This window comes from Fonsecaea multimorphosa (assembly GCF_000836435.1).
Source record: "Fonsecaea multimorphosa CBS 102226 unplaced genomic scaffold supercont1.29, whole genome shotgun sequence".
Taxonomy (NCBI): domain Eukaryota; kingdom Fungi; phylum Ascomycota; class Eurotiomycetes; order Chaetothyriales; family Herpotrichiellaceae; genus Fonsecaea; species Fonsecaea multimorphosa.
In genome coordinates, this window is record NW_015971663.1 from 277499 (window position 1) to 303216 (window position 25718).

The 25718-nt window shown below is 52.6% G+C and overlaps 7 protein-coding genes across 7 annotated transcripts; 4 read left to right on the top strand and 3 right to left on the bottom strand.

Moving 5' to 3' along the window:
• Positions 1 to 858: 858 nt before the first annotated feature.
• Z520_10338 (uncharacterized protein) lies at positions 859 to 2349 on the bottom strand (the record flags this gene model as incomplete). Its single annotated transcript, XM_016780831.1, has 1 exon — positions 859 to 2349. The coding sequence occupies one exon, from the start codon at positions 2347 to 2349 to the stop codon at positions 859 to 861; it is 1491 nt and encodes a 496-aa protein (XP_016628124.1).
• Positions 2350 to 3254: 905 nt separating this feature from the next.
• Z520_10339 (uncharacterized protein) lies at positions 3255 to 4286 on the bottom strand (the record flags this gene model as incomplete). Its single annotated transcript, XM_016780832.1, has 1 exon — positions 3255 to 4286. One exon carries the CDS (start codon positions 4284 to 4286, stop codon positions 3255 to 3257), a length of 1032 nt encoding a protein of 343 aa, XP_016628125.1.
• A 205-nt stretch (positions 4287 to 4491) lies between these two features.
• Z520_10340 (uncharacterized protein) lies at positions 4492 to 5127 on the top strand (the record flags this gene model as incomplete). Its single annotated transcript, XM_016780833.1, has 1 exon — positions 4492 to 5127. One exon carries the CDS (start codon positions 4492 to 4494, stop codon positions 5125 to 5127), a length of 636 nt encoding a protein of 211 aa, XP_016628126.1.
• A 2457-nt stretch (positions 5128 to 7584) lies between these two features.
• Z520_10341 (uncharacterized protein) lies at positions 7585 to 9662 on the top strand (the record flags this gene model as incomplete). The annotated part of the gene is made up of 7 exons (XM_016780834.1): positions 7585 to 7810; positions 7863 to 8086; positions 8140 to 8179; positions 8238 to 8269; positions 8330 to 8679; positions 8850 to 9320; positions 9389 to 9662. The coding sequence occupies 7 exons, from the start codon at positions 7585 to 7587 to the stop codon at positions 9660 to 9662; spliced, it is 1617 nt and encodes a 538-aa protein (XP_016628127.1).
• A 2257-nt stretch (positions 9663 to 11919) lies between these two features.
• On the top strand, positions 11920 to 12990 carry Z520_10342 (uncharacterized protein; the record flags this gene model as incomplete). The annotated part of the gene is made up of 1 exon (XM_016780835.1): positions 11920 to 12990. One exon carries the CDS (start codon positions 11920 to 11922, stop codon positions 12988 to 12990), a length of 1071 nt encoding a protein of 356 aa, XP_016628128.1.
• A 996-nt stretch (positions 12991 to 13986) lies between these two features.
• Positions 13987 to 14178, top strand: Z520_10343 (uncharacterized protein; the record flags this gene model as incomplete). The annotated part of the gene is made up of 1 exon (XM_016780836.1): positions 13987 to 14178. One exon carries the CDS (start codon positions 13987 to 13989, stop codon positions 14176 to 14178), a length of 192 nt encoding a protein of 63 aa, XP_016628129.1.
• Positions 14179 to 20054: 5876 nt separating this feature from the next.
• On the bottom strand, positions 20055 to 20897 carry Z520_10344 (uncharacterized protein; the record flags this gene model as incomplete). The annotated part of the gene is made up of 2 exons (XM_016780837.1): positions 20055 to 20814; positions 20869 to 20897. The coding sequence occupies 2 exons, from the start codon at positions 20895 to 20897 to the stop codon at positions 20055 to 20057; spliced, it is 789 nt and encodes a 262-aa protein (XP_016628130.1).
• Between the last annotated feature and the right edge of the window lie 4821 nt (positions 20898 to 25718).

Here is a 25718-nt window from a genome sequence, read left to right on the forward strand (position 1 = left end):
AACTACCTTGACTCGTCGCTGTTTGCACGTCTTGCAGCCATGTCGCGACTTTTTGTGGGACCTCCTCGTATGGACTGTTGTCTTTTCGGGTGTGGAAGATTTGACATGACTCGCAGAAGATTCAAGAGTAATCCTGAACACTGACTGCATCATCTTTTGTTGTTTCATGGTCGGTGGCTGCCCTGGCCCTGAACGTAGGCTCCGTGCCATGGTCAAGCCTGCTCAATCGACAAATTGGCGCCTACGGCGTTAAGTTGTCGCTGTGAGAAAGGTGTGAGGAGACGTAAGGGATAGAACGAGGGCCAATACGATATTTGCCCGTCTCGACGTTAGGCTGCCGCGTTGTCTGAGGATCATGGTCTATCTCCTCCACCCACGGCGTACACAAGGAGAAATGAAGCAGTCTGGCAGTTACCTACATATAGCTGTCCTGGTATTGCATCTCCAGCAAATGCTGTCCAAATCCAGGCGTCAGACTTGGGTCCATTTTCGATTCGGCCTCAAAGCAGTGAGTTTCCAACAAGGAAATCATCGTATTCGGATCCGGATGTCGAATTGGGCCTGGACAGACACTTCAACTGCGTATCCGGGACATTTCCGCCAATTCAGAGACCGATCTTGACTTAAAATCTGTAGGGATGCTCAGATCATGTTTCGATACACTATTCTCAGGCATACCCTTCTGTTCATTTAGGTCGAGATTCTCTCTCTCTCTCTGCACTCAATATAGGCATCCAAGTTGACCGGGCTCAACACCGACCAAAATTGCAAGTCAGTCTAGAGCCAATGCATCGTTGATGACGGCCACGCTATGCTTCATCAACTCCTCTTCCAAAGCCCCAAATGCAGTCAAAAGTATCAACCCAAGCAACAACCATCGCTCGCCCTAGTGAATGCTCCCTGGAAGAAGTCCAACATAGCAAAATAGTGAAAGATGATTCCCAGGACGACTGCAACATGCCAGATATTGTGACTGCATCCAATGTAATCGAATGACCCAGGCCACCATTTTTCAGGCACCTGACTCGCATAGATGAGAGCTCCCACGAAGTACACCATGATACTTTTCGCAACGGGTGCATAGAAGTAGAAGGTCCATGCCGCTCCTCGGGTATAGTTCAGTTGCAGCACCGGCGCAAAGCCAACCACGACAAACGTCACAAAGAACATCACCCGGAACCAAGCCATATCGGCTCGGTTAAAACTCTCCCGCCATGGCAGGATTGTACCGGCTACTCCCAGCACCGTTGTCAAAGTCATGTAGACCGCCCGCGATATGGGCTCGCAATAAAAGGCTGTCCACTCGGTGCTAAGGATGCTCGCTGCCACCAGAAGGGAAATGCCCGTATAGTCGACGCAAGCGAAGCGATCGAACAAACGTTTGTCCGAAATACTGTTCATGGTGTGCCACATGGTAGAGCAGATCATGCACTTGCAGGCGGCGGCAAAGAAACAAGCGGCTATTAGGACATCCATCTTGGTCGAGAGGGGAAATGTCGATGAGGAGGGATAGTAATAGAAAGCCACGGTAAGAACGATTAGCAAGCCGATGCCGTGGGACCAGATATTGACCATCTCATTGTGCGCGTGAAACATGGTGGTGAAGCATTCGAATTGCGTTTTGTTGAATCGGTAGCCCTTGAGAATATGGGGATTATTCCTCCAAGGCATGGGGAGATCTTCGTAATGAATCAATCTTGTTTCCGCTGCACGGGTCAGAGCGTGAGAGACGGACTCGGCAAGCAAATCTCTCGCTCGCAGCGCTTTGTCGAGACCGTCTTCTAGCATCTCCCGGGTAGCATTGAGCGAGTCGTCGACCTTCCTCCATCCTGAGTCAATCAACTGTTTCTTTCTTTCCAGCATCCGTGACTCCAGCTCCAGAAGAAAGGAGTCCATCACCCTCATGCCTTCTTGTGCTTTGTGCTCCAGACTTTCCCTTGACGGCATGATGTCGTTGTAGCGGGTCTCCAGCGTATCGACCAGAATGAGAGCCCGGTGTCTCGCAGCCCCCCACAGCAGTTCACCGGAAAGGGAAGGGGCGCATGAGTCTCGTACATCGCTCAAAACTTGGTACGCTCGCTCCAACTGAGCATCAAGGTGTAGAAGACTGTCTTGGCGGTATTTTTCTAGTCTGTCAAGCCTACTTTTCAGCTCACTCAGAAACAGATCGACTCGCACAAAGATGGCATCGGCGCTGCAGATGCTGGACTGCCGTCGTCGGGGAAGGGTGTTGTAAGAATGGCGGCGGCCACGGGGTAGGAGCTGCGTGCGTTCATTGTCTCTCGCAGGACTGGATTCACGGCTGGCAGACGAGGCCGCGAAGGTGACAGTTTGTGTTGCGCAGGACATTTTCCTGAGCTCACCGTCATTCGGCAGCTTGGGAAGACGGCAGAGGGCGATGAAGACAAGGAGAAGGAGAAAGGCTTAGACAGGAGGCGTCCTCGGCGTCTGACGGCCTGGTGTCGGCCAATGCCTAGTAGCTAAGTGGCGTAGGGAACGTGTCGCGTGCGGTGGTAGGAGGAATGTCGGAGGAGAGGAAACACTCTGATGAAGAGGCACAAGGTAGACAACAGTAAGGACTGACTCTGAAAGGGAAGAATGAACACTATGACTATTTAGATAGCAGGCCAATGTCGGTTTCTCTAGGTGGGGAGTTGGTTGAGATGGTTGAAAGGGTGGCAACAGACCAGAGGGCAATGAGGCAGGATTGCTGAGAGGGCGAGGCGCATGATGACGGACCTGGTCATTTGATCCAATGGCTGAGCATTTTTGGGGTCCGTCTCACTGTAAGTTTGCTGGGAAGGCAGTGGAAGGGCAGCTCGGGTCCAGTTCAAATGACCAGTCTGACATCTAGCGGCTCTAGCTACCGACCGCTGCTGAAGACATGGACTCGGTACCTCGTACACAACCCGAGTTTGACACCGCAAGGGATATCTTCACATGCAATGCTCGTCGTGTCCAATTGGTGGCTGGCCTCTCCCATCCGCTGCAATTCTGCATGTACACTGGCTGATTTTTGGGATGAACCGATGCTTTCTCGTTGCTGAACATGTGCCCTGCTGTTTGGAACCAGTGTGACATTCTTCATTTCCGGCTGCCTTTTCCCCTTCAATCCTCCAGCCACGCCTCTCACTCGAATTCCGGATTGGTCGATTGACAACTTGGCCTTATTGTGTGCCATATTTCCCCTAGCAATGTCTGTGAGATCGACGGTCCAGACCATCCCTAGCTGCTGTGCATGTTGTTTTGATCAACTACTCGGTGCCATCCTTCCTTCGGAAGCGTCCCTGAATCCAGCACCGGTACATGGTGATGCGCCGTTGTCGGTTGACAATCAGCCGCCGATCCACATCCAGATTGCATATGTCGAAGGCGTCGCCCCAGATCGTTTCGAGCTCTTCCTTTTCAAAGAAATATACTCTGGTGCCGTCTCCACGAACATAGAAATTATCCTCCATCCACCGTCCAGCCTTGAAGCGGACTTGAGCGAGATCGCCTCGTCCGTAATCTCTGAACAATACTTCCCCGCCCGGTTTGAGGACTCGCTGAATATTGATCAGAGCCTGCTGCCATTGCTTGGGACTCAGTGCTGAGAAGATGAAGATCATAATCACAATGTCCACGCTGCCTTCGTCGACACCAGGAGGCAGGGTTTCTCCTGCCACGTCCCATACCTCCGCTGCCATAACACCATTCGACTCCGTGTAATCCTTTGCGCTCCGCATTGTTTCAACCGCTTTTTTGCTAAAGTCCACCGCAAACAGCTTCAAGGCCGGATTCTTATTCATTCTCAGTATTGGGAACGCCGTGTTTCCAGCTCCTGCGCCGATTTCGAGAACTACTTTCTTACCGGCGTCTGGCCTTGTAACCTCGCTTAGTACGGGAAACTCTTGAACAAGCCACTTTCGATCCTTGAAAAATGTACTTGTCTTTTGCTTGTAGAACAGGTCCCACCATTTCTCTGGGTGGTCGTTAAAGCGGGCCCTGTCAAAGTCGGAGACGGGAGAAGCGCGTTGCGCGGCATATTGGGTTTCGCAGTACTGGTAATGCGCCGTGTCTGGCTCTACGTGATCCCATGCGTTGTAGGCAAAGACATCGTCGTCTTCTGACAGAAATCGCTGTCCGAACTGAAAAGGGTCTGATCGCTTCGCATTTGTGGCAGGGTCGTGCGACAAGTGAGGTGGAATTGTCTCTGTCGCAGGTTTCTTCTCAGTAGCAAGCTCGTCATGTCGGGATCCAAGATCGAGAGATGCGGTCGCTTCTTCGATTCCCCTGTCAGGCGCCATTTTTGGGGGTTGGTAAGAGAAGAGGCTGCGATGTGGTCGTTATCGAAATATTCAACATGCAGTGCGGAGTAGTTTCCACTCCGATTGGCTGAGCGCTTCACCTGGCAAAAACAATCATCACAGCCTCATCTGTGCCTTAGTTTTGTCTCCCTCGCACAATCTCTGCTGTTTTCATCTAGCCGAGGAAATAGTTGCAACTGCCAAAATGGCCATAGACGATCTCATAACAGATCCAGCCCTGCGACCGCTACTGCAAACCTCCCACGCAACCCTAGCGCAGACACTTTCTGTCTTGACTTGGCTGGAGGAACACGCGACGACCTCAACTCCTACACTTGAGCAGAAGCTTGAATTGGCACAACAACACAAGATCCTTAATGCATACCTGGCCAAGCTACGAGGCCAACATCGGCAGGCAGCCTTCGGAGCGCGGGCAACCAAGCAGGAGACGGCAGAAGCAAGACAGGAAGTGGATCGGCTGCTCTTACAGCTACAGAATTTGTACTACGAACAGAGACACCTGCTGGGCGAGATTGGAACCTGCGAGGCGTACGACCATCTCTATATGCACCTACCACTCCATCCTTTGGATGAATACATTGCCATGTTCCCGGATCAGGCAGAGTTACCCGAGCAGGAGTTGATGCCCTTAAGGATCGAATATGAAAAGCAAGAGCGGGAGAAAATGGAGCAGAAGAGACTGGAGCTGGTCAAGATCAAGGATGCACTGGTTAAAGAGAATACCAGGAAGAAAGACGAGCTGAAAAAGATGGACGAGAAACTGGAGGTGATGATTGATGGGCTTAAGCCCCTCGAGGAAGCGCTACAAAAGGAGCTGTGAAGAACGATCACGGCACTCCTCGCTGCTGGCGGGCAAGATCCTCGCGATTCGGACTGCGGCTACACACAACTTTCACTCTTGAAGACGGACGCCGAGTCACGCGGCCTCGATTGGCTCCAGAATCACTCCTTGTCGAAGGCCCACTCGTGCCATTAGCAAGCTCGATGTTATTCTAAAGGAGAGGAGGCTCCTGAACCTGGATAGCTACCTAATGGGCCGCAAGAGGAGCCTTTTTAGCGTCTTCGGGGTATAGGCTTTTTGTCAGTCTGCCTCATCCACCCAGAGAGACAACTTTAACCAGGAGCAGCAGCCACCAAGACACTATTATCTTCACCAGATTCCTGAGACCGCTTGCACAGCTGCTGCAAAGTTCCTCAATACGTCCTGCCTCCAACCAAACAAGATGAAAGTGCCTGCTGCCGATATCCCCCTGGTCAAAAGGAATCAACTCATGCTGTAAAGTCTATTCCAGAAGGCTCGACATCGACCGCCGGCTCTACAATCAAAGTGGTCATCATGTGGAAATAAGTGACCAGGCCTTCCGCAGTACCCTCCCTGGTCTATTTCGACGTATGGACAACACGATTAGCTCGAAGGACTATCGGTATTTGCACGGTACCTTGGACGGTGGAGTTGATTGCAGACAACAGCATCCTCTATACTGTCCAGTGTGTCTATGCTGAATGACGCGTGAGACCAAGACTTGAATATGTTGTGCTCTGGTCCGGGCGAAAGCAAGTCCAATTGAGCACAAGGATTCTCGTTCACAATACCGAGCTTCTTTTCAAAACTTACTCTGCTGCTACACACGACGACGGAGATTCATATCTACAATGGCTGACTAAAGAAACGAGGAGACCTCCTGAAGGTTATAGTCCAGGCAAATACAGGTGGATTCAAGACCTAGGTCCTTTCTTCACCAATTCCGACCGTGTGATCAGGAGACTATGCCAATTCTATCCCGGATGTGGCAATCTTTTGGGCGGCGGCTGAGCCTGCATCATACCGAGTACCAGAAATGCGAAAAGATCCTACCTAGGTAGCCATGAGAAATCCAGAGCAGTATGTTAACCTAGGTACTGCAGTGGTTGAGAGGGGAACTTTTACTTGGCGAGTTGTGAAAAGGGTATCAACTGCGGTGCTTTATCATCACCCACCACTCACCATTGACCACTTGTGTACCACCGTACCTCACCGTTAAACCTCTTCTCAATTTAATTTCCTCCCGTCTTTCACTCACTCTCTCTTCCGCTTCAACCACCATATTTTGACTCACTCTTTGCCGTCGCGGTCCCGCTCTCCTACAGTTCTGTTGTGTACACGCGTCCTCACCAGGAATTGGCCTCGGTCGGCGAAGACGGTTTCTACGAGACAGAATGGTCCACTTTCCCCAGTCCTAGGTTGTCGGGGCGCGAGAGTCACTGTCCCACCTCCTTCCCCATCGAAACCCGCCTTGAGAAGCTCCGACCCCCTCTCTGGGGTATACATTAGACCCTGGGACCGCACCCAGGTTTGTGAGCTGCGAAACCCCCGCTAGTGCTGTGCCCACCTACCGCCTTCCAGCTCCCACTTCGCTATTTTCTACCTTCTCTCTGACACCCGTGGATTGCCCGATGCTCTCTACGTCCACTATCAAAGGTAGGCTGACCGCTACCACGGACGACGGATAGGCTTGAGCAAAGGAGAAGGGACATCAGGAGGAGACCGGTATACACGTTAACCTAGGGTGCGCGATAGTGGAAAGTATATCCCCAAGACATGAAAACGACAACTACCGAACTACGACCGCTACATCCAATGAGTTTATTCCGCCCGCGTCTCCTTCAGCAGTGAATGTTTAGCCCTGGCACCTTAACTCGAGAATACCCGAGGTTAAGTGACGTTGGATCTGACTCAATTGGCAATGATTCATTGTCATGATGTACAAGGTACTGGGTATCATGTGGAGTCTTGCCCCTGGGCCTCTGCCAATTCCAAGGCGTCACGGCACATCGCCGACGCGGGGAGCTCCAGCCTCCAGGTCTCCAACTCCATTCCAACTCAATTCCCCAAGTCCCACAGAACCTCCCCCACAAATTCTGTGCTATTTACTTAGCAAAAGACTGATGCCGTGCATGCTTCATCTCCCTTGATTCGCAGGAGCGACGGCGATGATGCCGCGAAGCCACCAGGCTGAGCGGTACCGCGCACGGATTCTCACCGCTGGTCTGCCGTGTTCCCCAACACGTGGACTTACCTAGATACCCAGAAATGTCACCCAATGTTATGGACGAGCACTGTCTCCAAGTACCTCACCTTGTTCTACTCCGTGGATCCACCTTCAACTCGTGGTTATATTGTGGTTGGGAAAGCAGGGGGATATAAACCCCTGACCGGCCCTGCCAATTGACTTGTGCCTCTTTGGATCTCCACCGTTTGTATCTGCATCTACCGCACGAGCCTGACTCGTTCTTCAGCATGGGCTTGTTCAAGCATAGCACTGGGGATGCGGCCGAGGCCTCGCACTCCGCCAAGGCGAACACTTACAACTTCTCTGTCGTCTTCTTCAGTGCGTTGGGCTCGTTTACGTACGGATACAGTTCATCCATTATCGGTTCCGTCTTTGGTTTGCCCGCATTTTGGGACTATTTCAATATTTCTATCACTGGACCAGACGCCCAGAAGGGAAACGATATAATCGGCGGTAAGCGAAAGCATGTTCACTGGCATTGCAGAGTCCTGACGCTGCGAACTAGCCGCCAATGGTCTCTTCGCTGGAGGAGGCATCATTGGTGCTCTCATTGTCAACTGGATTCTCAACAGACTCGGCCGCTGCAGGTCTATTCAGATAGTCTGTGCCCTTTGCGTTATCTCGTGCGCGATCCAGGGGGGCGCTGTTCACGTTGCCATGTTTCTCGTTGGACGCTTTTTCAGTGGCGTGGGTGTAGGCATGATGCAAGTGACCGTGCCTGCGTACATGGTCAGTCGATCCGTTTGATTTGTGAGAAGTGACTCTACTAACATGCGGAATAGTCGGAACTGTCGCCTGCAAAGCAACGAGGTCGAATGACCGGTAAAGAGCCTTTTCTGATTCGTTTTCAATTTCGACGTCGTGCTGATATTTGGGCAAGGCTCACACGGGGTTCTGATTGTCTGTGGCTACGTGAGTATATTACATGTGGAACGCGTTTTCGTATAGTGAGGATCTGACTGAAGGGTTTAGGGTTCGGCCGCATTCACAGGTCTGGGCTGCTATTTTGCAGCGCCCACCGTGCAGTGGCGACTATGCCTCAGTCTGCAGGTTGTAGCCCCCCTGATCCTTCTCATCGGCTCGCCATTCTTACCGGAATCACCTCGTTGGCTCATCTCAAAGGGCCAAGAGCTACGTGCGCTCGAGATCCTCCAAAAGCTGCACTCCCGACCAGATGATCCAGCAGGACTGGCAGCCAAGGAGGAATTCTACCAGATCTCCAAGCAGATCGAATTGGAGAACGCGACTGGTGTGCACGGAATCTGGGGCATGCTTAAACGCGCCTCATATCGCAAGCGGATCTATTCTGGCTTGCTCGTCCAGTATGTCTCGCTTTCTTCACCACCCGCGTTTTCCTTGACCCGCTTTTTTCGTGAGCGGCTTTTGCTTTTATCGCATCTCGCTTTTACCACATCTCGCTTGTGCTACACCTCCCTTGTGTTATATTTTGCTTTGGTGACCCCTTGTGAGTCTCTGTTAACACACTGGACAGGTGTGCCGCACAGAGCACGGGCGTCCTCGTGATTAACAACTATCAAGTCCTCTTGTACAACAATCTCGGCTTGTACGGATGGCTACCTCTGCTGCTCTACGCGATCTACACCTCCTGGGCCGCTTTTATGAATTGGATCAATTCAATGCTGCTAGATCGCCTTGGACGGATCCCCATCATCACCTTTGGCTTGGCCGGCTGCATCTGCATGATGATTGTCGAGACAGCGATGGTGGCTACTTATGCGGGAGGATCCAACAAGGGCGGTAACGCAATGGGTGTCTTGTTCTTGTTTCTCTTTGTGACGTTCTACGGAGGGAGCCAGGACGCCAGCAGCTACGTGTACTGCAGCGAAATCTTTCCAACTGGTGTCCGAGCACACGGGCTAGGCACGTCGATTGCAGGTCTTTTTGCATCGACTCTGCTCTACACTGAGGTCGCACCGACTGCATTCGCCGACATTGGATGGAAGTAAGTGTCTTGTCTTTGCTCTTGTCTCTCCGCATCGCTTTTCCTCTGACTGTACTAATGAATTGCAGATATTACCTCGTCTTTATCCTTGTTCCGGCGGCCTGTCTTCCATTTCTGTGGCGCCTCCCGGAAACCAATGGGCTCTCGCTTGAAGAGATTGCTGCCAAATTTGGGGACGAAGTGGCTGTGGACCTCTCGCATCTCGACGAGGAGCGCAGGCGAGCTCTTGACGAACGCCTGTTGGCGGTTGGTGTTGGTATTCATGGTTCACCACCGAACGAAGGCGAGGACAAGGCCGAGACTAAGGAGACCTATGTGGCTAAGCATCAAGAGGCCGCTTGAAGTGACGGCACATGGTCGTCGCAAGGCCTGAATACACCACAGCCAATATTGTTAGAGCCAGTGGAATGTTTGCTCGCCGACTCCAATACAGACCAGTAGATTTGTTTAGGCCCGTAAACCCTGATCTGATCCAGCCAGGACCAGCCAACTATTGTCTGCAATGGAATCGGAATCAACATTGGCATATGCTTTTCCGGCATCCTGCCGCAACTTGGTTACAAGGCTTTGCATGCAGCTACATCAGATCCAGTCATCAGTGTCCTCGCACGCCTCAAACCACCTTGGAACATACCTAGGTACCTACGTAGGCAATCTGGGGCGGATTTCTCTTACGTTGGTCTGAAGGTGCAGGTGGCTGTGGTGGCTGTGTCAACTCGTCTCGCCTTTGCTCGTCATTTCAAAACCTTGGCTGACAGCCTGATGCCTGCTGCGTCTTACGACTCTCAGCCTCTGCCCTCTGCCACCTACCACGTCTTCAATGTCAGTTTCCGTCGGTGTGCGAATGTTTGAATCGTCTTCTGCGCACGGAAAACATAGTCATGGCCATTCTTGCTTCTTTCCTTTGCTGCGGTGCTTCGAGTGACCGTCCAAGCAAACTTGAAGACCATACCCGGCATGCCCGCATTGTTGCCGTTACCAACGGCCAACCCGATCGCTACAGAAGTCCGCATGTGCAGCCGCAGAGCTGTCATTACGACAGCCCTCCTTCGTATGACGAGACAGTCCGATATCCGTTAATGGCCATAGACGAGAAATCTATCCCCATGGGCTTTCGAGTAACCGTGGAAGACGAGGAGGTTCCGCGCCGGCCAGCGTCGCCTCGCTCTTCAGTCGTCTCGATACCCTCGACCCGAATGACGGACCTGACTGCGGCACGGACCGGCGAAACAATGCACCAAAGTGGCAGAGAGAGCCTCGAGCGACTTTGGACTCGGTCTAGCTTCCCTGCGTACTCAGACAGGAGTCCAAGCCCGGCATCTTTGTCCGCCGGAGTAAGAGAGGGTGACAGAGATTTAGTCTGGCAACATCCGGTTATGACGAGCAATTGGCTCGAAGCGTTGCGGCAAGAAACACAGACGGTGCAAAGTAGGAACAATAACAGAACGAGCAGCGAAAACAGGATCATACGTCCAGGACTGGGATAATACAATCCGACGATTGGTCACCGAGGTCTCCAACGGTGACCACGAAAGATATCACTCAAAACCTCTGCGACCATGCTACAGCCAACAATCAACTCCGGGGGCGATGCTTCTGGACCAAACCTGATCTGCACTTTGAGGCTTACGGTGCCCAGCTCTTCACAGCTCGCGGAAGAAGGTCCATTCGAGGGGTGTTCCTGAACGAGCTACCTCGACTTAGAGAAGGGAAGCTATTGTGGCTGGGTAGAGACAGCACCGTCAGAAGAGGTGTCAGTCAGAGGGTTGTACGACCTGAAAGTTGGGGCAGCGCGCCCCATGCCACTTTTCTTCGAGATGACGGCGCGCGGACCTGACGACTGCACAGATCCCGGACGCAGCCGAACGCAGAAACACATAACATGATGCAGCGATTGTGGTCTCGGGAGTCGCAAAGGAAGGAGAGAGGAAATCCCTACAATCGCCGTCAACGGTCTTTCTTACATAGAAGCTATATCTGCCTCGAAGGTCGAGCGTCAAAAATCGTGAAGACTCACTTGTACATGTCGAGAGTCCAACATCCACTTGCTACGGCATAGCAGCAATACATACATTGCCGATCAACTAATCCGCCAATCCACCAAACTGGACCTCTACCGGTCAACAACTCCTGGCCGAGGCTCAATTATTGGGCAACTTGATCAAGAAGCGCGAGAGAATGACGTAGAGCGCCTGATGGGTTATCTGCTCCCTAGCGAAGCGACGGTGTAGTTCGTTCGACAAAACGGCAGTCAGACGATCCAATAAGAACGAAAGCGCGCTCTCGCCGTCTCCAAGGAAATCTCGCCCCAAAAGCCTTTGCGGGGTACAGCAGGATCGACTTTGTCGTTGATCGACACTGTCATTGATCATCAGTCACAGTTTTCAGGCAGTGTTCGTTTCTCCTCTCAAAATGTGGAATCAAGCTTCAAACGATATCGCCCGCGGACTTCTTGCAGACTGCGTCAGTGTTATTATGCCCTCGGCTGGCTCAGTGACGATTGGTCAACAAGCAAGCGCGTGCCGGACGAATTTGGGGTCTCTATGGGGTGGAAAATTCGAGGCATTCTTTGGCCTGGATCGAAACCCTTCCTAGAAGAATGGCATCTAATTCCAGTGCCTCCTCGAGCTCGTTTTCGTCAGCAGCCGAAGGAATCACCGGGGGTTATACTGGCGACAGCCTTACGATCAAAGTCCTGATCGCATTCTTCCTCGGTCTGTCGTTGTATAACGCTGTCGAGTTGCAAGTTCTCATATTCGGTACCTTCAAAAAGTTCAGGGGCCTTTACTTCTGGAGTCTGCTCATTTCCAGCATAGGCATTGTGCCTTACTCAATAGGCTTCCTCTTCAAATACTTTTTGATCCTCAAGCACCAAAAATGGTTCTCCCTGCTGCTCCTGAGCATCGGCTGGTATCCCATGATTACGGGCCAAGCAGTGGTCTTGTACTCGAGACTACACCTCTTGTTGACAGGCGGAAGGCGAGACAAGATTCTCAAGTGGACCAAGTGGATGATCATCGTGGATGCGATTTGTTTGCATATACCGACTACGGTCCTGACCATCGGATCAAATATTGATACGCATACCGAGGCGTTTGTGGATGGATATAACGTTATGGAGAAGGTTCAGATGTGTGGCTTCTTTCTTCAGGAAGTTATTCTGTCGTCGATCTATATCATCGAAGCCATTCGCATACTTCGCTCCTCGGTGCAAATGAATACTAAGAGGCTCATGTATCAACTGCTGGCAATCAACGTCTTGATTATCACACTGGATCTGGGGTTATTGGGTCTGGAGTGCGCCTCGCTCTACATCCTCGAAACAATCACCAAACCCGCCTTTTATTCAATCAAACTTAAGCTCGAGTTTGCCATTCTCGGGAAACTGGTCGATTTTGTCGGTGGAAAGAACTCATCACTTCCGTTTGCACCAGAAGAGAAGCGGACCTCTTCTGCCCTGGATGGGGGGACCGACATCTCTGAATTTGTGGATCTAACGAAGGTCTGCACTGACGTTACAAGGACATCTCAGCGAAGGCGGCCCAAGAGTGGCAGCAGGCCCCATACCCAGGACCCAGACCTCGACTTGGAGATTGCCAGGCTGGAGCACGTGGAGACACTTCCGTCAGAGACAAGGATACCCAACGGAGATTTTGCGTCTGCAAGGTAGTGGAAGAATGAGGGTTTGGACAAGAGCCATTGGTGTGGCAGTGATTTTACACCACGATCAACGGTGCCACGCGTCTATCAAGATTGCGATGTGGCTGAAGGCTATGTTTGGCTTCTATAGCCCAGCGAGACAGGCTGAAGTTTGTTGCGCTTCTCAAGACAGGCGGTGATATCTGGGGTAGGGCAAACTGATGCGTTGCTCGACACCCCCGATGAGAAGTGGTACTTGCCTCCGAGACAATTCCTAGGTTCTGTTCGGCCAACCTCAGCCCATCGTTCAAATTCTACAACCGAACAGCCGTTGCTGCCTGGGTGCTCTATCTGGGGCACAATGACTTCGCCGAGTTCAAATAAGCAGCTGCGAGCTGACTCGCGAGTGGCGGTGGCGCTGGCCATGAGAAGGTGGTTATCGGCTAAGCGCAAGAGTTTCTGTGGCATACGGCATGATCCAACCTTCCAATTGTTACATGATGTCTTTCAAACGGACTTGACACAATACTGCGACATGCAATCTGCTTTCTCGTCCGGATGTGTTGTGTCCCAGATAAAGATTCGCAAGCAAACCAAAGCTCATGCCTTACTCGACCTCCTCTTCATGAGGCAATCCCTCATTGAAGCAATGCTGCCCCTCCGACCGGTCTCGCCACCACTTGATGGCATCAAACTCGCCAGACTTTGTCTCCGCTGAGTCATATTCGCGAGACTCTGCCGCCGCATGTTCTCGTTATTCAATCGCGCTTCCTGATCTTCCAGTTCACTATTCGTGTATCTATTTGCGAAGCCGCCTGCTCGAATTTTAGCCCCTGGTTGGTGGGATGGCTCGGCACCTGTGCTCTTCCGAGATATGCAGGATCCCGCCCTTGACAGTCGACACGTACCTCGTCCCGTATGATATCCACCTTCAACAAGCACAATCCCCGGCGCTTGTCTGTCATATAACAGCCTCGTCATCTCCTCATCGACCTCGGATCTACCTTGCAATTTACTCGCCAAAGACATGTTTCCCGAGCCACCTATTCCGGTCGAGAAACGTCGCCCTGGTGTGTGGAAGCCTCCTCCACGGTCCGTCGCCGTTGTCGACAGCGATTGTGCGTCGGCGACTCCAGAGGCAGAGGAACGGCGGGGCTCTTTGGTTGTCGAGTTCACGATATTGCCTGGCATCGGATTGGTTAGTATTCTTGTGTTGTAGCGGAGAAGAGAGACGAAGGGAGTAGCGGGGAGTACCTGCGCCGCCACGTCCGAAATGGACGTAGGCTCGATCATCTTTAGGCCGGACTGCCATGAAAACGTCGTGCGAGCGAGGTGGCTCCTAACTCGTGATGAATAGTGTAGATGTGGAGCTCAAGTTATATATATCATTGAAACAAATACTACAGCGAGAGGATTCTTCGACTCTAGACAGGCCGCATTCTCTTCAGGATGAGACGAGAGAGGGAGAGAGAGGGTGTGTGTGACGACAATAACAGCCACGCCTATCTACTCATGAATGTAATATACTCTGATCCTTCCCCCCTCTCCTCTCCCCGCAAAGGCCGCGCAGAATCCAACACGAGAGATAAGGGACAAATCTCCCTCCTTCGCAGAGATGACGGCCGCGAAACTGATAAGGGATTCGGGGCCTGAAAAGGGTGTGTGCTCAACCCACCAACCCGCCAGCGCCGTGCGTCGATGATGACGTCCAGCCCAAAGCCAGGGCACATGGAAGACATTGCCGCGGCGCTGGTGGGATGGGATTTATTGGGCATAGGATATGAGTGCCCTAGGTATTATTGACACCCTTTCTTTTCCTATTTCCCACTTGGCGGTAGTGATCTGGGGGCGCTTTAAGTAGGTAGGTCTAAATAGAGGATGTATGTGTGTGTCTATGTGGCCCATACGTATTAGTTAGTATACATGCCTCCTCTCACGTACCTAGGTGGGTGTATAGGGAAATAGTTTGATGTTACGTGCAGTAATGTACCCCGGATATTCGCAGCCCATTTATTCGGGGGCCACCTGAGAGAAGCTTGTTAGGTGGAGTAATTAATAGGTAAAGGGCTTGGTGCAATTGGTGCCACCCTTTCCAAAGGACAAAAGGTCTGTGCGGGCAAGGGCCGAATCTACTCTGTAAGGGGGGCGATTTGATAAAGAGTGCGGGGGCCAATTGGTGATGGGCTATGAGCCGTTCAATGCCGTTCATTTAGCAAGGGGCTTTACTGGCGAAACGATGCTTGACATTGTCCATGTTGGAGCGCAATTCTGACGGTGAAATCCTTCTTGATGGCTGTTCTGGTCAGCGCAACCAGACACCGTTTGCTTCGTTCTAAGTCTGTTATTCTAGGAATGAGATCCCAAAAAGACGAAAGAGCTCCTCCAACCGCGGCGCGACCGCCTTTAACGGTACATTAGGACTGAATCAGCCGGTCTTGTACGTGGGAAGATGGTCCTGAACGTGTCTGGGCCGTCGGGCGCAGTCGGAATGTACCTGAGTAGAGTACCTAGGTAGCGAGAGGGCGTCCAAGAGGGTTGAATATCAGACGTTGGGCAGCCGCGTTTCGAGAGGCTTCGGCGCTCCGACCCCTGAAGCTCTCCAAGAGCAGAGGTCGATGGGGGGTTTCTTCCTTGAAGATCACCTCAAGTTTGCACAGTACTCAACCACTTCACGGTGTGAAGAACGTTTCAAGTTTCCCACAATCCTCTGCCCAGTCCACGACCTTATCGGCCCCCAGTGCGCTCGTCGCGACCAGTCCATGGAATCGACTGCGGGTCGGACGAGTACGCGAGCTGCGACAACGGAGCCAATTTCCATGTTCCGTGTGTTCAAGGAGGAAGAGACGGTGATGGAGAAGGCTTGCAAGCAAAGAAGCAGCCTACACGCTCTCTTCCTGTGACAACTGACACGGGGATGGCAGGAGGGGTCCGACTTGCACTACATGACATGGGATAGGAGGAAAAAACAGCCGGAGCCAAAACCCCTCCTTGGAACGAAGCTGGGTGGCTACATGGGCGATCCTTCAACACATACATGGATCGTACCATCATAGGCCAGAGACCATGAAAAGGTGGAAGAGGAGGACAGCCAACAAGATGCTGGGGAGGGTAGAAGGGTAGAAGCGGCCCTTGCCTGCCTCGGAACACTTCGCTCTCTTTGTCAGTTACGAGGAGGAGGTGAGCATCCGCTGTCTCTCCCTCCGTCGTTCCCACGTTCTTATCGCTAAGTCGCGCGTGACTTACACGCAATGTAGCTCGTACTCTGCTCGATGCGTTGAGATGCATGCGGCAGCCATTTGACCGCGTCTCCTCAACGGTCGCCGTTAGAACCTGTTTAGCTCCAACGGGGAAGTGGTTTTGGGCCACTAATACTGGGAGGTAATGGCCCATGCTATCCTTGACTAGATACTCGGGGGATGCGGACTTGCCATTTCCGCAGGCCCCTAGGTACCTAGGTAGGCAGACCAACTTCAACAACCCCGGCAGATCAACAAAGGGTCCAAATTTCCCTCACCGGCGCCCCCTGAACTCGCCTCGCTCAGTGCGAGGTCTTGTCGGACGATTACCAATGGACTCTGCACGAGGTTTGGACCAAGTGAGTGTCCAGCATCCAAGATGGGCTTGATGCATACGAGTGATAATATGACCTGTCCCTTTCCGAGGTTGGCGAGTGTCCTTTTGCAGAGACTAACACACCACAAATTCGAAATCACCATGCGTGGCTTATACCTCTACCTATGGTGGATGGCTACTTTGCCATGGCCCATATTGAAAATGAGTCTCGTCAGTCTCCATGCCACTGACTCGCCGTCACGTTCAAGCGACTGCTCGTTCCTCGCAACAGAAGGGCCCCCTCTCGCAATACCGCAACTCGGGGAGGCGTCTCTTGCGAGTGATGAGCAGTGTCCACCCAGACGTATGGACATCCGTCAGCAAGTGACTGATTTCCGAGCACCCAGCCGAGCCAGATCACAGACTCGTAACTCCTTGGGAAGGATTCCGTTTGACCACGGCTTTCGGTTGCTGAGGGCGTGGCAGCTCCCGCTCCCGCGCTCGCTCTGATTTCTCAGAGCTCGCTTCCTTATCTGAGTTCGACTGGCCTCTGTCACGGCTCACGACCGTTGAAAGCCACTAATCCCCATATCTTGGACAGGAGAAAACAAGTATTCGCGCTCTTTTCGGAACAAGAAGAAACACCGCCGGGGTTACGGCAAAAACCAGGCCTTTTCCTGCTCGCTTTGATCGAGGCGGTCCTCTATCGCTCTCATCTCGTTTTATTCTTTCACGGCTTCGCTTGGCTTTGTCAATTGAGACGACGATTACCGAATAATACTACTCATCAATGGCCTCTCGTTTAACGAAACGGAAACTCGCCGGCCCCCAGCTCTTGGCCACCACCCATTTGGGGAATTTATCTTTTGGGGAAAATTAAAATCCGGATCAAACACGTTCGCGAATCCGTGAACACGCGACAGACAGGGCCGTTGATCTCAAATCAAGTATAAGATGGTAGATGGTGGTTTCCACCAGTCGCGGCCACAGGACGAAATGCCGAGTATGGAATGGTGCAGCACGAGATCTACCGAGTACATGATGCACGACTACGAGGTACATGTGTGTCTCTACTCGTTCCTTAGTCTCCTTCGAATCGATGGAAGGAAAACGGATGGTTCTTTTTCCTGCGGTTGTACGGAGTCGGTTTCGCTGCTTGCCATTCTTGTCGCTGCTATAATAATATTCTTACTCTCGCTGCCGCTATTGTCGTTTCAACAGATATCTGTTGTCGTGACTTTTGCTTTTCGCTTCTTCCCCCAACAACGGCACCAACCGTAGTTTCGCCTAGTCATTACCCACTGGTACTATGACTACGAGAACAACCTTGAAGGGTGATCACCTCAACCACCTCCTTATTCCTGCCCAGGGCTTACCCTCACCAACTCAACACAGTAGCTTAGGTACGTAGGCAGGTACGGGGTACCCTTTACCTGTGGCCCCCCCACCAAATATTGCTGCCAAGGGCACGTAATACTCGGTACACGCCGCATACCCCCCTACTCGGCACCTGGGGGTGATACATTTGCTGAGCGGTAAGAGGGTGGTTCGCAATCTCCCCAGCCCTAAGAGGCTGCAGTCGGGTCGAACCAACAAACGTGATGAAGATAGATGTCCTGGGGTATTGCCATTCCCCCTCCCGCTGGGGCGCTTTCTCGTTACGATCAAAATCGATACCCAGGGTTACCTACTCGCTACCTACCCGTTCACTGATCGCAGAACCCGCGCGGGCAGCTCGGTCTCTCGCTCTCAAGGCCCGTTTGAACGGCATTTCGAGAAGGCGTGGGGGAACTGTCTGTTTACATTAATAATGATAATGACAAGTGCAAAAGGTACTTAATGTCATGATTGTTAATTATTAACGAGGAAGGATCAGTCCGATCTGGCCCCCAAACTCAATCAAGTGAGCTATTCTCCCAAACCGACGGTCAACGTTTCGTCCTGGACTTCCTGGTTGTTTCCATCAGCGTCGACCGGGGACGGTGGACGGACGGGGTAAGCTAGGTACCTAGGTAGCGAGGTAGGTAGACGGTCGTCAGCAAGCCGCCGGCCGACGCCGCATTGGGCAGGCGGCTTCGTGATATCCGATTGGATCGTTCCAGAGTCCTGACTTGTGATACAAAGGCCAGTGCCTGGCGACTTGGGCAGTAGGTACTACCTACCGAGCTACCTACCTAGGTAAGCAGTCGTGGCGGGGCGCTCGAGGCACAGCCTTGCCCTCGCTCAACTGCTTTTGCCGTCGGCGTGGGCCCGGTCGATCTCCCTTCCGACGAACAGTAAGCACTTATTGCTGGAACTCGGTCGCAGACAAGCGCATCCGCACAGCCATTTGCACAGACACACACCGAACAGGAACCACCTCCGTCCCTCTTTCCCCTAGTGTGTCGCAAGTTGCCTGTCATACACAGCAGAGCAGGCGACGGGGAGCGGCATCTCCGGAGATGAACATCCACCCACAACCATGACGTTTGCCCCCCTCGCTTACTCCCAAGGAGAGGGCCGTTCTGTGTGTCTTGCCCATCACCGTCGCGTGCTCTTCTCCCTTGGGTTGCTGCCTTATAGGGAAATAGGCATTGGGAAAACCCACCCTTGCGGCCGATGGTGCCCAGAGTCAGAATGCCATGCGGATCGGAGCTTGGCCGCTTAGCATCTATGCTCGACCCTGAGTAATCAGCCCTCTGCAACCTGGCCTCCGGTATGCGCAAGCTGCGACGGAGGTATAGGGGCGTCAAATTCAGGAAGCACTGGTCAGGAGATTGGCAGCCACTCGTATCCAAAACAGTATCGTTGTCCATCTCTTTGTTGAGTGGCGAGACGCCATGTTCGACCTGTATATATAGGTATAGCGGGGCATCTATGCAAACGGCTTCCCCAATCCCGCCTCAGTGGACCATGAATTGGCCGACCGAAGCCCATCCTGGTCTGCGCTCCCATCCTGCGCCCATCATCCTTGCATGAGGACTCGCCGTTGTCTCGTCTTCCATCGTCCTGCACATCCTTTGGCTCCTTCCGTAGATCGTCAAAGTATAACCCGGTTTTCCATTATCCCCCCAAAACAAAAACATGGTTTGTTGAATGGGAACGTCCCTTCCAGCGCCGTCGCTAAAAACTTCTCAGCTCAGTAACCCGCAGCACAATAATCCATTGGGATTTAACTCCATGCAAGACATCTGGATATCAGACCATCAATGGCAATTACTGGTACCCAACCCCAGGAGACGAAGCCAGTCATGCTGAACGCAGGAGCCAAACAAAAAAAGAAAACTCCACTATGACAACTTTTTCGGTCCAAAGGTTGGCGATCCGCGGTGCTGTTGGTCCCCGCCAAGAGGGTCGAGGTTCGTGTTTGCTGCATCAATAGCGGCGAAATATAACGTCTGGCAATGATGAGTACGCAAAAGTATAATACGCCGTAATACCGAGAAGAGGAATCTTCGTAGTGGGATGGTGTCGTGAGTGTCTATCGGCATCGAGAACACATTTCATCGATGCCGAGCGTCATTTGGTTGCGTTCCAATAGTGATCATTTGGTGGTTTGTTTCCTCAAGTCGAGTATCCCATCGACCTTGGGCTCTGCGCCAGGTTGAGTAGTAGCTGGCCCTCCTTCTCAAACCGCTCCGTCTCGTGGGAATTTTGCATTGAATGGTGCCTCTGAATGGATCGTCCTCTTCGCATTCTCACGCCTCGCCGTGTGCGAGTGGCTTCACCTTTGCTTAGTATGTGGCTTGCTCGAGGATATATGAGAGAATGGCGGGGAAGAAGAGAATCCTCTTCGACATCAGCTCCCTGTCCAGCCTCATCGTCGGCAAGGATACTTGGCAGTAGATCATCGGATGATTTCCTCTTCAGACTCGCGGGTGTCAGTGGCACAGGATTCATAAGCTCCTGTAAGTTCAAGGGAGAGCGTGAACATCTTTCCAGCTCCGTCACCGGCGAAGGCGTTAAGGGTTCAAAGCAGGGCTCGTCAGAAATATCAAGCGGCGGCAAGGGGCTGTAACTGTCCACCGGTTGCCGGCAATCTGTCAGGTCCTCCGAGTGAGGCGAGGTCGGGTGACATGGTTCATGTGTTGAGTGGGTGGTGAAATGAGTATTGAGCTGTTGAAGAGCTTGCTGCATTAAGGCAATGTGTTGCTGTTCGAAACCGACACTTTTGGTTCCGAGTTGAGAAATGGCAAATTGCCGTTCATGTGCCAGTCCCAGCATGGGAGAGTCCATGGTTCGTTTATATTGGGTTGGACCATGTTCGACATAATAGTAGATGTTTTCAGCGTTCAGTTCGACTCGCCAGTCAGGTTCTTGTGCGCTGGAGCGTGTGAGCATCAATAACTGAGGCTGAACAGAGGGAGGAGGGAGTTACCTCGTGCTAAAAGCGGCCCATGGGATCATGGTTTCGTTGAGTCGAGATCAACTCATATAGTTTGGAGGCCGGTTTTGTTGACACTCCAAGTAGCGAGCGAGAAGTCGATCGATATAAAGTACTGGCATCAGGCTGACGTATGATAGGGAACAAAAGCAACGACAGAATTAAGGCAGGTCGAAGCTAAGTCGGTTCGAGGTCAGGGGGGCACTCTGCAGCACACGGTGATATGCCTGTCAGCCCTACCGACACTTTAGAGGGACCCAATGTTTTAGTTGATTTAACAATCTTTCGCGAGGGTCCGGGGATGAGCTGACACGAGCTCTTTTGATTCTTCGCAACAATTCAACCCTCGGATGCAGGTGGCCGTGAATTGACCTGCGACCTGGAGCAAGACGTTTCGATTGTGGAGCGGGAATGACAAGTGACGGATGGAGCGGGTGGAAGACAATCCGATGTCGAGTTTTGTGGAACCGCTCAATGCTGACGAGAAACAACAAGACGACCGCTTGACAATGTTGCGCCTGCTGGGTGCCTGTGAAGGATGAGAAGCGTCCAGAGTCTCTGCCTTACAATCGAGAAGCAAGGAACATGCGAGGTTATCCTCCGTCAGTGGTCGAGATATGCAGCAGTTATAAAGGGAGCAGAGGGATGGATATTGTTCGGAGGTCGAGAACGCGTGTTGGTGGAGCTGTGGGACACCTATACTGGTGCTCCGGCGAATTAAGAGACCAGGCCGATACGAACAACGACCGAGCTGGATGAAGAGATTGAGGCCAGTCAAGAAGGCAAAGGTAGATGTAGCTCTCTTCTTGATGAGCGCGTTCTTGTATGTGGTTGGCGCGAGTGAACCAAAGCGTGCAGAGAAACAGACACTCGGTTCGAACAGACAGGGTTCAGGTGGAATGGACAGGGTCACCCAAGGGTCGAAGTGGTTTTGACACAAGCGGGATGGGAAACACCCTCTCTTCTAGACACAGGGAGAAGAATTTTAATGCCGAGCCGTGCGCGTAGGAATGGAGATTTTGAGCTGAGAGGACGGGCTCAGGTTTACGATGGATTTCAGGCTCATGGGCAGACCTGTGGTTTTCTCTGGGGAGGCGGGAGGAGGATGGAGCCAGGGCCAGGGGTTGACGGGTGCAATGGGTGTGTTGAGTTCGATAGGTCGATAAAATGCAACGCATGTCTGTTGCAGTAAAGCTGGGGGCTCTTTTGGTGTTCACAAGAATGATGGACACGATGGCCATTGGATGGCTAGGCCCAGCCAGGCCCCCAGAGGAGTCGAGAGGAGCAAGGAGCTGCCCATGGTCTCTTGGTCTCTCGTATGCATGGGGTGCGACGGCTTTGCCAGAGGGAGCTTTTCGTCCCAGACACACCCGTCCTTTTGGATCGCCATTGAAATTCGGAGATGGGCACCGCAGCTAACGAGGATGCAGCTTGGCTTGTGAGCCCGGCCATATTGGGGCTGCCGTGGTTCGCTTTAGCCCTGCTAGCCCTACTAGCTCTGTGCCCCGGCCACCCAGAAAGCTCCCAGCGGCACCCAAGGGGGGGACCCTTTTCATGCGAGAGAGTGTCTCCGCGGTCGACAAGGGTGTTCCAGGCTCCCAGGGTTGCATGGCAGCTCATTAGCCCTTTGGCGGCTCATTTCACCAAGGCACAGGTCCAACTCTTTCCCCAGGCTACACCAAGCTCGTGGTTTCAACGCAACCTTTCAATTGCTTTGGTGGAAGGGGGCCCGCCCTCTTGGTGTGTTGAGATTTAGGCTCATGCAGGGCTTCGAGCCATGGCCTAGGTCCTCGTAGGCAGAGTGAAAAAGACGGCACTCCTTGCATGTTAGCTTCAACGCGGGCTCTTTGAATGGGAGGGACGAGACCCGTGTTCCACTGTTGACAATGTCTCGCGCCAATAGCACTTGGACAGCCAGTTTGTCGATCTGATCTGAGCGGAAAATAGACTGACTCTTAGCGAAAAAACCGCATCTTCTCGACGTCACCACTACTGGTTGCACAGAAGCTGCACAGAAGTCATCATCGTCTCGCGTGGCCAGACCAACGAATATTGATCCTTCGGGGGGATCGGGCGATGGACACGGAAGGGACGGCTTGTTCCATGGGCCACGGCCCACTGGAACTTGAAAGGGATGGACTAGTTGGGCGGGTAAAGGAAAACTGAACAAGGCAGGAGGAGGGGGACGTTGCCACACCAAAGAACGAGACAGTAATACCAGACGACGGGTGACGTGACGGACAGTATGCGCGCAGTACCTAGGTAGGTACGGGGCGCGGGGGAGGAATCAGATGACAGGAAATGACAGGCGCTGACAAGCAGGGAAGACCACGATAGAGGCTTGTTGAGCCTGTGAGGGGATCAGAAACTTCATTCCCTCTCCTGGCGCTCAGACATTACCTAGGGACCTAGGGTATGGGCACTTAAGGGCAGCGATATGGGAGGCAGTCTCCGAGCTTGGGAGCTTAGCGAACTCCGCTCGCCTCCAAGACTGCAATGACTCTACCGGTACGTCGTTACCTAGGGGTTGCCGCTGGGCAGTGGGCAGACTTTCAGTGGTTCTTTCCCTGGCCCACCACGGCGCGAACAGGGCACCAAGGGCACGAGCCTTGTTTTAGTTAAGCCCACCCCAAAGCGAAATTGTCATTGGTACGGGGAACCAAGGGGGAGGTCCAAGTTGACAGCTAGTAGGTAAAGGCGCGCTGGACTCAGCTCCCGCTAAGAGCTGAGTCGATGCCTCCACCTTCATGCCTGAAAGCATTCTGGTGCTGCCTCTCACGCCTGGGTCCCGTGCTTACCTCCACATTCCACCATCCTTTAGTCTTGCCATCTCCATCTGCGGTAACCCGTCACGCCCCCCCATCATTTCGAGCCTTAAATGACAGTCTGTCCTTCACGTACAAGATGAGGAGGTGACTGAGAGCATAAGGACCCAAAGAAGGGGACCACGAAACGAAAAGGAGCACCCAAAAAAAAAATAAGAAAAGCCTGCGTCGTATTTTGATCAAGCGCTCATGCACGACAACCTTCCTCCTTTCCTCAAGCACTGCCTCGCTGTGCCCGAAGGGGGTGCGAAGGTCCTTTGCTCCCATCGGGAAGCGCCCTTCGAATCCATGCATAGCTAGCATATGATGATCAATTCTTTGCTTTTTCTTTGCCCCTCTTTTGACAGCGCGGAAGCCGGACGAGCGAAGCCACCAGGAAGGCCTCTGACGCAGACTGCTGCGCTGCGCTGCACTGCAACAAGCCTACGACAAGCCTACGAGAAAAAGAAACAACTGATACGAACGCCAAAACTCTAAGCAGCCTATTATTAATGAACATGGGACAGATGCCACCGGAGGTCCCCCGCAAATTGGAAGCGCTACTCACTGGACTTGCATCCCGACTTGGTCAAATGCAGCCTTCTGGCGCTGCCCAGACCCCTGCTCAACAATATGACACGTTGGATTTTGCGTGATCGGTGGCTTGTCAACACCCAGATATGCCTTCTATACCAAGCTTGGTGCGAGCTGCTCGTCACGAAGATATTCCGGTGCCTTTTTGGTCCCCAAGAGAACGGCCGTACGACGTACTCTGCTCGCACACCATGCAGTAGCCGGATTGTGTGACGGATTCCCGCCAATTTCTGAGCAAAGACGCAGAACTCTTGTCAGCCCTAAACTAACCCGACGGCAAACTGGTCTCCGTCCGATGCCGTGGCCGTTGGCATTCTCCTCTTTGCAGTGACCCTCTCTGCTGGCATATTAGTATCGCAAAGTTTAAACCAGTCTGACAGTGTTGGACCTTGAAACATGAATCGGTGCTCCGGTCCTAGTGCTACGAGGACAGATTTTCTGGGAGCCGAGATGAGGAAGGTGACCTGGCAGCTCGAGGGAAGCATGATGCTCCACTGTGTTCCTGTTCCGCGCTGTCGTATTACGTACCTAGGTACCTACTCAAAGTATACCTAGGTGCTCTGGGTAAATACAGGTAGCACAACAGGTCGGGTTGTTCCAGTCTCCGGGGGTTCTGCAGGGGGGAAAGGCCAGTTGATTCCATGCCGGTTCACCATCTAGGTACTCAGGCATCTTCCGTTGTGCTCAGATCAGCCGCGCGGTTGGAGCCCGCACACTTCCGTTGCCATTCAGTCCTAAGTATCCAATATACCTCTCCTGGTATAGCCACTAGGTACGTACCTAGATATGTAGACTTGGGAGCCTGTAGGCCATATCTTCAATTAGAAGCCCATCTCGCAAGTTAAGCGACGGATGGTGCCATTTTCCAATTGCTTTCAGGAAGAATTCTCATCAAAGTGGCACTCTGTTCAATATTCTGTCGTTGTTGTCGCCAAATGTGCGAATGGACTCATTTCCCTGCGATTCTCCCGTCAGCCCTACCACATTGTGAAACCCGCCCAAGCACAACCCCAACATCTCGTGGCCCCCTTTATCTCCCTTTTGATTCTCTTTGTGATTTTTCCTTTTCTACAAGTCATCAGGAGTCAACGTGGATTTCGCAGCAAAAGGAGTACGACGCCCAGTGCCGCATTGTCTCGCTCGCTTATTCGAACTTCGGTGGAACAAAGGCCAGATCAGGCGGAGGCAGATTGCCTTGTCCAGCGGCTTCAATCTGCCTGGTGCGCAAAGTGGATAGACAATCATTCTGGTCCGGGCTCCCGTCTCATCAACTGCCGGTCGATCCATTTCGGTCTGTTTCAAGAGCAATCCCTGTCCGACTTGGACGAAGAAAAGGCTCCCCCCGATGGGCGAGACGTTCTGCTTCCTCCCCACTCGCCAATCATTCCTCCTGCATGTGGCACTCAGGCTAGCGACATCATCCGAAACCATCCACTTACACCGCAC